This window comes from Nicotiana sylvestris, unplaced genomic scaffold (genome assembly GCF_000393655.2).
Source record: "Nicotiana sylvestris unplaced genomic scaffold, ASM39365v2 Un00016, whole genome shotgun sequence".
Taxonomy (NCBI): Eukaryota; Viridiplantae; Streptophyta; class Magnoliopsida; order Solanales; family Solanaceae; genus Nicotiana; species Nicotiana sylvestris.
This window is the reverse complement of record NW_027184352.1, coordinates 18,139-29,799: the sequence shown is the minus strand read 5'-3', so window position 1 is coordinate 29,799 and position 11,661 is coordinate 18,139. Positions and strand designations below refer to the sequence as shown.

The 11,661-nt window shown below is 36.8% G+C and overlaps 1 protein-coding gene across 2 annotated transcripts; it reads right to left on the bottom strand.

The window, feature by feature from the left end:
- Positions 1–5,491: 5,491 nt before the first annotated feature.
- On the bottom strand, positions 5,492–7,235 carry LOC104229470 (B3 domain-containing protein REM9-like). 2 transcript variants are annotated; one of them, XM_009782124.2, is made up of 5 exons: positions 7,020–7,235; positions 6,750–6,922; positions 6,544–6,659; positions 5,957–6,093; positions 5,492–5,853 (listed from the first exon to the last, which is right to left on the bottom strand). In XM_009782124.2, the coding sequence occupies exons 1-5, from the start codon at positions 7,089–7,091 to the stop codon at positions 5,587–5,589; spliced, it is 765 nt and encodes a 254-aa protein (XP_009780426.1). In that variant the 5' UTR covers positions 7,092–7,235; the 3' UTR covers positions 5,492–5,586. The 2 variants fall into 2 exon arrangements, with proteins under 2 accessions (XP_009780426.1, XP_009780425.1); XM_009782123.2 differs by having other exon boundaries at positions 6,544–6,922.
- Positions 7,236–11,661: the final 4,426 nt, after the last annotated feature.

The following is an 11,661-nucleotide window of genomic DNA, read 5'->3' as shown; positions in this document are numbered from 1 at the left end:
TAATTATTAAAATTGTATAATTGGGTCCCATTTAAGCGACCAAAGTTGGACGGTATCTTCCTACCCTTTAAGTTGCGACCAACGTTGGTCGCAATTTTTATATTATATATATTTATATTTTATAATTTTTTTAAAATAATAATATAATTATTAAAATTTTGTAGGTGGGTCACTAATCTCAGTAAATGTTTGACCAAGAAAGTCTGACCAGTCCAGTCAACATTTTGACTAATATAGCTACCAAGTAGCGACCAACCTTGGTCGCTATTTTGTTTCTTTTATTTATTTTATTATTTTTGCTAGTTTAGCGACCAACTTTGGTCGCTTTTCCCCACAGACCAACTTTGATCGCTAAATTTTGGTCGTTTTTTTCCGGATTTCTAGTAGTGAAAGTAATCCATCTTTCACTGCCTAAAAGCTTTTCCCAGTGTTCAAGTCCTAATTCAAAAAACGTGTGCTACTCTATATGGTTAAATAACACGATCCGTAGCGTGACTGTTACTCTACCTTACTGTGAGTGACCTAAGTATACAAGTCATAATAAATTGAGCAAATTCGTATTTTACATGCGGTACTTAGGGATGTCAACAGGGTAGGCGGGGCAGGGCAAGCTTTGACCCCCTGCCCTGTTCGTTTAGCATTTTCACAATTTTTTGCCCCTGCCCTACCCAACCCTGTCCCGGTTTTCCTTTATTTTTTTTATTTGTCAGTATTTTCTACGTCTCTAACCTCTATTTATTTTTGCTTTCAAAACCTTGAAAATTACTTAAAATTATGATTTTATGGAAGTCAAAATCTGAATTTTTCTGCAAGTGAATGTTTATGAAAATAAGAACAATGTACATTTATGAAAACAAGAATCTGCAAGTGAATGTTTTAGTTTGACTTAACCGTTTATTAAAAGAAAAGCTTAAAATTTTAAATTATTTAGTACAGAACATAGAAAAATTAATTATGACTGCCCTCCTAATAAAAACATTATTTTATTGTTGTTATTGTTAACATCATGTTCATTGTTAAATTAAACTCTTTGCTTTTCTATTGTATCTCAGATTACTTCAAGAGTAAAATAATTTTATCACTAAAATGCAACAATTTTGTCCATTTTTCCCCGATAAGCTATCATCTATATATCACCTTTTTTTGTTATTTTTCAAGTATTGGTTTCTACTGAGTTGGACACACGTTAAGGGCGTAAATGCCTGCTTAAAGTCGTATTAGTAGCTCCATCACAAACACGAAGCTCATTTCGCTAAGCTACAACCTACTACTAACACTTCGGACTTCATCTCAGCGACCCATCCTTGTCGTGCCCCATTAACATTTAAAAAAATTGAATGCAGACCCGCCCTGTCCTGTTTAACGGTTTAAGCATCGCTCTACTATGCCTAGGGCTGTATTCTGGGCCGGGCCCGAGCCTTCATGGGCCAAACGGGCCGGGCTTCGTGGGCCTGAGCTCTGGCGGTCCCGAGCTTCGTGGGCTCAATGGGTGGAACCGGTCCGTGACGGGCCTAAGCCCACATGGTCCTGGGCTTAACGGGCCGGGCTCGTGGGCTTCGTGGGCCTAGCGGGTTTTTTTTAAGGCAATTTCTTGTAGTATCATGACTATATTAAAAATATATATGTAGTATATATGTAGATCTAATTATTAAAGTGCTTGACGAAAAAGAAAAATAACAAAATAATAGTAAAACACTAAATTGTCATGCATAATATATTGTCTTGTAGTATATATATTATAACCTATTACTTATATATTTTCTTGTAGTATATATTGCATCTTATGTATATATATATTCTCTTATATATTTTTTTGTAGTATATATTATATCTTATGTATATATATTCTCTTATATATTTTCTTGTAGTATATATATTGTATCTTATGTATATATATTCTCTTATATATTTTCTTGTAGTATATATATTGTATCTTATGTATATATATTCTCTTATATATTTTCTTGTAGTATATATATTGTATCTTATGTATATATATTCTCTTATATATTTTCTTGTAGTATATATATTGTATCTTATGTATATATATTCTCTTATATATTTTCTTGTAGTATATATTGTATGTTATGTATATATTGTAGCTTATAAATAATTCTAAGTAAAGACAAAGAAATATTGCGAAAAGATATTCAAGGGTAGAAGCAATAAATTTTATTACCAAAAATGGCATATCTTTCTTAGTCATCCTTCCCCCAATGGAATGAGCACAACAAGGTACTAATACCACCATTAGAAGGAAAAAAAACTAAGGAAGATGTGCCAAAATACAAGTTACATATTAGTCTATGTATTATCTCTAACAAATCTCATAAATCCTTCAAGGTTCGGAGGAGGTTGCGTTGGTGGTGGTGGAAAAGAAGCTTGTTCATCACCACTTCCGGGCGAAGCCGAATCCTCCGCAAGTTCCGCTATCATTTCTTCATAAGCTTCATCTATCGCCGGTTGTGCTTCTGCAATTCCAAAGTTTCTTCTTTCCGAGCGGATCCAATCTCTAAACAGTACTGATTTTTCCAAGCTATCCCTCATAGACACTCTATGATCACCTATTTGCAGTCTTGCTTGACTGAAAGCGCTCTCTGATGCAACAGTTGAAGCTTGAATTGATAAAATATCCCGAGCCATCCTTGCAAGAACCGGAAAATGTTTTTCCCTTGCCTTCCACCATTCCAAAAGATCAAAAGAGCCGTCTGGATTCTCCTTTTCAAGTCCCTGAGACAAATAAACTTGAAGCTCATTTAGATGTGAAGTTTCATCATAATTATCACTTTGAGAACCCCTGAACTCCGTCCAAGATTTAAGAGTTTTTAAGCCCGCAACTCTCTTAGACGATTGTGAGCTAGACGAAGTAGGGCTTGGAATAGTTGGCCTAGCATGCTCTAAGGCAAGTTGATAAGCATTATAAACTGTTTGAGCATTAATTTTAATTGAGGCTTTTGCATCTGCAAGTGTAACAACTTCCTCATTTGAAAGATCTAAAGCCTTATAAATATTTGAATACCAAAAATGAGGACCTCCCAATTTCATTGTAGGATTAAACATTGCAGCAAGACCATAAATAGGAGGGATAGGAAAAAAATATTTTTTAAACTTTTGTTTCATTTCATTTATAGCAAGTTCATAAATGTCCTCACCCTCACCAAATTCAACAAACAAATCAGATAGTGCTGCAATATAAACTAAACAGTTTGAAATAGTAGGATAATATTGCCCAGAAAATGCATTTGTAGCAATTTGAAAATGTTCTAAAAAATCTAAAAGAATTTTAACATTCGTCCAATCTTGAGTAGTAAGCATTTCATCATCATCCTCACCACCTACCCGAGAATTAAACGTTGCATTAATTGGGTTTCTATATTCATATGCAACTACTAAACTTTCGTACATACAATTCCATCTAGTCGGGCAAGGTTTAGGAACCTTTCTTTCTCTAAGGCCATATTCATCACATTTTTTAAAATACTCTCTAAGTCTACTTCTACGGTTTGAATAAAAAAGCCAATTAAGAGCCATTCTAACCTTTTCAATTTCTATGTTTAAAATTCGCATACCATCACCGACAATTAAATGATAAATATGACAAATACATCTAACATGGAAAATATTAGTAAATGCAGGATTTAGTGTTGTTGTAAGCATGCCTATAGCACTAGTGTTACTAGAAGCATTATCCATAGAAATTGCCATTATTTTATCGCTAAAGCAAAAATATCTACAAATATCTGCAACAGTGTTAGCTATAAACTTACCTGTGTGACGCGAATTAATTATTCTATATGCAATTATGCGTTTTTGCATTATCCATTCCTCATCTATCCAATGACTTGTAACAGTTAGATAATCACAATCATTACCACTTCTACCAATATCAGTAGTAATAGAAATCCGATTAGGTATATGAGTAAATAAATACCGCAAATATTGTTCATATTCATGTTTGAATTTATAAATATCACTCTTAACTGTTGCGCGAGGCCAACCTTTATAAGTAGGATTAAAAACTCTTCTAATATAATGAACCCAATTAGGATTAGAAGCAAAAGTATAAGGTAAGCACATAACAGTAATCATCTTTGCTAATTCTTCACGATCTCTATTTGGATCGTAATATAAAATACCTCCGGTGACAGTGTTAATTCCTGGTTGAACTAGATTTGAACCTGTACTAGGGTTAACCGCAGAATCTACACTTGTCCCCTCTAGCTGCGCTTTCATTTGTAAAAATCTAGCCTTATCTCTAGGGTGTGTTTTTATGTGCCTAGTCAAACTACCCGTGCCGCTACGGTCTCCAGTATATTTATGCGACATTAATTTCCCACAAGTTTTACACTTAGCCTTATTTTGTTCTCTTACTTGAGTAAAAAAATTCCAAACTAATGATGTTTCTAGGCGTTTAGCAGGTTCTCTATTAAAAGTAGGAGTTTCTACAGGTGGGTCGGTCGGTGCATCAGTTGGGTTATTAAGAGGACTAGTAGGTGTATCATCTAAATCCGGTGCTTGGGTTTCATCATCATCCTCATTTTCCTCATTATTTTCTAAGATAGTTTCATTAGAATAAAGAGCATTCATAATTTCATCATCTAATGTTTCACCTGGTGCAACATTATGGCAAAATTCACTATCGGTAAATTGAAAACAAGGGTGATCACTATCAAGAATTACGGAAGGAGGAGGACGTCTAGGTTGGCGACTACTTTCAACTTGCTTATCTTTTCTAGGTCGGGGAGCCGGGGGAAGGGTAGTTGGTTGACCACTACTTTCACCGGTTTTATCTTTTCCTTTACCAAACATTTTTTTCAAAGAAAATGCCATATTAATTATAATTATGCAAACTAAACCACACAAAAATATATTCTTAAAACGTAAGAGTTGAAACGAGTTTACCGGATTGCCAAACAACTTCTTGAAAATTGAAAATTGTTGAACACTTGAAAACTTCAATTCAACAACTTCACAATTTTTCACGAAATTTCAACAATAAATTAAGTAATTGTAGTAGAGGGATTGAGAGAGATTGATGAATTGATGAATAAAAATGAAAGAATGAGGGGGTATTTATAGTTGAAAAATGGAAAAAAGTGTAATTATATAAAGTTTGGGGTTAAAATAAAGTTTGGGGGCCAAATGACCATTTTCTAAACTTAAAAACGGTCAAATTGTCAGCTCAAACGGCTAGATTTTAAATATGGCCGTTGTAGAATTTTAAAAACAAAAAAAAAAATTAAAAAAAATAGCCGTTGGGCCCGCCAGGCCCGGCCCAGGCCCGGCTGACGGTCCCGGGCTCGTGGGCTAACCTATGAAGACCGGCCTGTCACAGGCTTCTCAGGACCACCAGGACCGGCCCACTAGGCCCGTTAGGACCGCGGGCCCGGTCCAGCCCCGACCGACCAAGCAGCATTAACCATGCCTGCCATCCCTAGACGTACTGGATAAATCAAGTTCTATCAAGCATTACTAACACGTATAGTAAACAAAATCTTAAATATAAGGAAAAAAGATGCCCATTAATTACTACAAAGAGAAGGCCAAAATGCAACCAAAAGAAACCAACTACATATACGAGCTACTTCAAGGTTTGGAGATCTTTTCAACCTGTAAAACATAACAACTTCGTCCACGCCCACGTCTACGGCCCTGAATCAACTTGAAGCGACAAGTTTCACCATTGGCAGCTATCTTGTTTTGTGTTCTGAAGGCAGCCCATCCTCCTTTTATGAGAACCCTTGGGCCGATATGCTCTATATCCACTTTCCACTTCTTCCCTTCTCCATTAATCAGTGTTATTTTCTTCATCTTAATTATGCCACTCCATCTTGCGAAGGTCATTGGGATAGTCTAAACATAATATCATCAAACACATGTTTTCATTTCTTTATAAGGGGGAGGACTGAGAAAATAATAATCAAAGAAAATAAAAGACAGAGATGTTCAACCTTACCACAAAAAGCGAGTGTGTCTTTCTTACAGCCATTTCATAGTATGGATTTTTATTTTTCAAGTTCACCACACTGTATCTAAGTGTTTTTGGACCATTTTCTTTACTTCGATTCTGAGCTTCCTCCTCCTCTGCAACACCTGTCTTTCTCGCCCGAGTTTAGTATTTACAACATTCTCATGCACTTATATATAGATAAATCAATAAATCAAATTCAACTACGTACGTCTCAAAGTGCCTTTCAATAGGTTATTTGAATTCTTCATATCCATTTTGCTGTACATATATATATATATATATGACACAAATTATTACATTAACTTGTTTTCTTATGGCAAATTTTATAAGGATATCATGCGCGTCTAACATATTACACTTACGACGACAATATACAAGTGTCTAGCTAGACTTATAATACTTTTAACTTATGCTTAACATTAATTAGCACTTAATCTAATTATTAGTCAATATGACCTGCATGACTCATGTGTTTTCTTGTGGTGTGCTCGTAATTAAATCTGCATCTACTCTCATGCATCTACAGACAAACTGAAAACAAATAAATATATCCCAAACGCATAAAATATTACCTGGCAATTCTTTTGGCTCCGTTTTAACTTTCTTAGATTTTCTTGACAGTCGGATTCCCACGTCACATTCCTCTTCCTCTTCAGAGGAACTGCTGAGTTCCTCAAATAGTTGTCTCCTGCAAAGGTTTTTACAAGTTTTCTGACCGTAGGGAAGTATATGAAACGTTGATTTATCAACTAGAAAAAAGAGCAAAATGTCCCCTAACTTTAGTTTGTGATGCGCCACAAACTTTGGCCACTCTCCGTCACATATGAAGAAATGAGAATTCTCCTTCACTATCTTTGCTTCCCACGACATCCCTGCTGCTATGTCCGTTTTCAGTAAGCAAGTCTTGGCCAACTTCTTCTTGTTTTCTTTGATGAAAACAGGCGGCATTAGCTGAAACATAAATTATCAAACTTAGATTGGAGGAGGAAGTAGACGTCAACATAGCATAAAAAAAAAAATAGTAACAGGAAACTAACTATAGACTTACTATTTTATCCATGAAACCTTGTCTAAATAATAGCTTGCAAAACGATGGATACTTGTCGGGATCTACTAGCATTTTGAGACTTGAGATTATAGTAAGAAACAGGGGAGAATGGATCACAGGGCGGAAATGACTGCTAACATTTTTGCTTTTCGAACAGGAAAAAAGTTGGATGTCATGGAAAATATATAGTAGGAGAAGAAATTGCTGCAAGTGCAATCTTATAAATGATGGCTCGCTGTTATTATTAATGCTTTGACCAATGGCACAATGCTTCCATTTATTGCAGATTATTAATTACTAATTAGTTAAAAATTAGAGGAATATATAGTGTGTACGTAGTCCACGAGATCCCTCCATTAGATTTCTATGTTTTACATGTATATATCGGTGTTGTGGGCGTAAGGCGAGACGTTTTACATATATCTCAGCAGCGAAGCATAAGCCCTATGGGTATTTAATTTTTATAATTTTATAAATAATATAATTATAGTAAATATTTATAAACAGGTAGAATTGCAAAAAAATTGAAGAAAATTATAAATTTGTCTATATGTGTGTGTGTGTCGCGCGCGCTCCATCCCACAAAAAAGTAGTCAAAACAATCTATTAGTACAAGCACAAGTAACTTGAGTCAAAAATAATAAAGTTTTCTACATAAAAGAACAAAAAGGATGACTAACTTGCAATTTGAACTTTGAACTTGATGCTAAGGAGAATGGAATTCTCTTTGTATTAGTAAAAAAAAATATGAATATTCGTTGTTTTGGGATATATTAGCAGATTAGCGGACAAGATAAAGAATTGGGAAAGACCATAAATTAAAGTTTCGATCAATAAAAAAAAGGTCTTGATTATTAAATTTAATACATTTCAATTTTTTTTAAAAACTTTTGAGTAATTACAAGCTGACTTTTGAAAATTTGGTTATTATATATGAACGATTTATTCAACAAATTTTATTTTAATTTGAAAAAGTATCTGCGGCTTATTCTCACTACAAAAATGCGCTTCAAACGCTCAGGCGTACGTCCCGAACGTCCGGGCGTACACCCCGAATTGTTGGGTGTACGCCTCTTGAAACTTTCGCCCCACATCATCGCCTCGGGATATTTTTGGTGCGCTATGCCCCAAGGCTCGCCCCGAAAACGCTTTTTAAAACACTTGTATATATACAAGTTGGAAAAAAAATATGGTTCGAATTTACAACAATAATCCCAATTTTTAAGGATGTGAATGGACAGATGGAATCCCTGCTCGAATTCAAGTTTCGGGGACAGTGAAATCTCTTGTAGGAAATGCTTCCTCCTTCCACAGGTTTTAAATTAAATGTGCAGAATCTGAATTAGTTCAATATTTCAATACCAAATGATTATATTTAAAAAAATATATCCAATTTTATGCTAAAATTGAATCAAGTTAGCATTTATTAATGGAAAAAAAAACACCAGCCAATCACCATATTCAAAAGTCCTCAGCAACAATGAGTACAATATCTTTTTCCTATCCTGTCTCAGATTTTCTGTAAGGGAAATTACAATTTATCAAACTTCTCCAACACGTTGTCATTCCCTTGAATTGGCTAGCAGTCAATGTCATTGGACTATATCTTCTTTTCACAAATTTATATCTTCTTTTCACAAATTTACTGCTTTCTAGGTTTGGCAAGTTGGCGTGGGCGCTGAACGAACATCATTGAGCCGCATAGCAAAAGTTACCATCACAACCTTAAAAGCATATCCAAATTGATGAGTTGATTTGTTGTTACATTTATCTCAATTCTTGTTTGTCATTATTGTAATCAAGTCATTAATGTTCCTCTCGAACAAGCTAATACTCTCCCTGGTTCAGAATAAGTGACAAATTTGTATTTTTATTTTTATATTGGTCAAAATCTGACCATCACGATCAAGCCGACCGACACCTCGTCTCTGGGCAGTAAAGGTCCACAGAGCCCACTCCATTTCTCCTCCATAACATCTGACGAATCGGTAAGAGTGACGCCTAAAATCATGACCAAGGCACATCAGTGGCAAAAAGACGGCGAATCAAGCAAAGGGAAGGATACCCTGACTATATATAGCCAGGGAAAACTCTCAACTGAGGGGGCCTCTCCGATTTCGAAAAAAGAAAGACAAAAATCTCCCTTCTTGTATTCTAGAAAAAAAAAATGACCTCGAAGAAAATATGTAAATCTACTTCTTCATCAATTGATGAGGAAGGCAATGTCGAATCTTCATAAGATCAATCATATCTCTTTCATCACATATGCAATCGTTGTTGTTAACATTTCGATCTGGAATTAATTATATTTGACTAAGATTTACCCCTTCATCTTTGATTGATTTGTTCAAAAAGGTTTTAATATCTTTTGAGTCAAACAATTTGGTGCCGTTTGTGGGGATTTTTGAGTGAAAATTTCCTAGTTTCTCCCAGATCGAAACCAAGAAATACAATCACTCACCAAAAGGAGCGCGGAGGAAAAACCCAACCCACGTGAGACACACAGGAGCAGCGTAGAAGAGGAAGATAAGCCAAGCAAAATCATCGGGCTCGGAAATCTTCGCCCCATTAACCATCGATACACTAAACAAGGCAAACGATGATACCAACCTGTTTTCCCCCACCGGTACACCAAGCGGGAGCGAAGAAAATCTCATCCTCACCTCCCACTCTTTGTCAATGCAAGCACATAAGACCCGCGTGGGCGAACGTACACAGGAACACCTCGATCGAAGGGAAAAATGGCTTCAACACAGCTGAAATACCTCCAGCCGGCAACATCTCCGAGATGGACAGCAAGAGCCAGACAAGAAAACTATAATGCGTACAGAGCACGAACCTAAGCAAAACATCAACACCTCGTATTCACCAGCGTTGCACCATCTGGTGCAAGCAATGCCAAACAAACTGGGACTCCCACGGAAGATGTCCAACTCTCCAGAAACCAGGACTGACGATGGGCTGTTATTTCGATAAGTTCGAAATAACACCCTTTAAGGCCAAGGGCATTTACCAAAAAAGAGAAGGGTTCAACCTCGATCGAACGATGACGGGCTGTTATTTCGATTAAGTTCGAAATAACACCCTCTAAGGCCAAGGGCCTTCGCCAAAAAAGAGAAGGATTCGACCTCGATCGAACGACGACGGGTTGTTATTTTGATAAGTTCAAAATAACACCCTTTAAGGCCAAGGGCCTTTGCCAAAAAAGAGAAGGGTTTAACTTCGATCGAATAATTACGGGCTGTTATTTCGGTAAGTTCAAAATAACATCATTAAAGGCCAAATGCCTTTGCCAAAAAAAAGAAGGTTCGACCTTGATCGAACGACGACGGGTTGTTATTTTGATAAGTTCGAAATAACACCCTTTAAGGCAAAGGGCCTTCGCCAAAAAAGAGAAGGGTTCGACCTCGATCGAACGACGACAGGCTGTTATTTCGATTAAGTTTGAAATAACACCCTTTAAGGCCAAAGGCTTTCGCCAAAAAGAGAAGGGTTCGACCGCGATCGAACGATGACGGACTGTTATTTTGATAAGTTCGAAATAACACCCTTTAAGGCCAAGGGCTTTCGCCAAAAAAGAGAAGGTTTCTACCTCGATCGAACGATGACGGGCTGTTATTTCGATAAGTTCGAAATAATACCCTTTAAGGCCAAGGGCCTTTGTCAAAAAAGAGAAGGGTTCGACCTCGATCGAACGACGATGCGTTTTTATTTCGATTAAGTTCGAAATAACACCCTCTAAGGCCAAGGGCCTTCGCCAAAAAAGAGAAGGATTCGACCTCGTTCGAACGACGACGGGCTGTTCTTTTGATAAGTTTAAAATAACACCCTTTAAGGCCAAGGGCCTTCGCCAAAAAAGAGAAGGGTTCGACTTCGATCGAATAATTACGAGCTGTTATTTTGGTAAGTTCAAAATAACATCCTTTAAGGCCAAATGCCTTCGCCAAAAAAGAGAAGGGTTTGACCGCGATCGAACAACGACGGGATGTTATTTCAATAAGTTCGAAATAATACCCTTTAAGGCCAAGGGCCTTCGCCAAAAAAAAAGAAGGGTTCGACCTCGATCGAACGACGATGGGCTGTTATTTCGATAAGTTCGAAATAACACCCTTTAAGGCCAAGTGCCTTCGCCAAAAAAGAGAAGGGTTCGACCTCGATCGAACGATGACGGACTGTAATTTTGATAAGTTCGAAATAACACCCTTTAAGGCCAAGGGCTTTCGCCAAAACAAAAGAAGAAGGGTTCGACCACGATCGAACGACGACGGGCTTTTATTTCGATAAGTTCGAAATAACACCCTTTAAGGCCAAAGGCCTTCGCCAATAAGGCGACGGGTTGATATTTCGATAAGTTCGAAATAACACCCTTTAAAGCCAATGGCCTTCGCCAAAAAAGAGAAGGGTTCGACCTCGATCGAATGACGAGGGGTTGTTATTTTGATAAGTTCAAAATAATACCCTTTGACAAGGGCCTTCACCAAAAAAGATAAGGGTTCGACCTCGATCGAACGATGACGGGCTATTATTTCGATAAGTTCAAAATAACACCCTTTAAGTCCAATGGCCTTTGCCAAAAATGAGAAGGGTTTGACTTCAATCGAACAACGATAGGCTGTTATTTTGATAAGTTCGAAATAACACC

Coding starts and splice junctions, on each gene's coding strand:
- LOC104229470 (XM_009782123.2), bottom strand. CDS start 7,091: ATGCTAGTAGATCCCGACAAGTATCCATCGTTTTGCAAGCTATTATTT. Junction 6,094..6,543: donor GGAGCCAAAAGAATTGCCAG/GTAATATTTTAT, acceptor CGAGAAAGACAG/GTGTTGCAGAGGAGGAGGAA. Junction 5,854..5,956: donor AGACACACTCGCTTTTTGTG/GTAAGGTTGAAC, acceptor TATTATGTTTAG/ACTATCCCAATGACCTTCGC.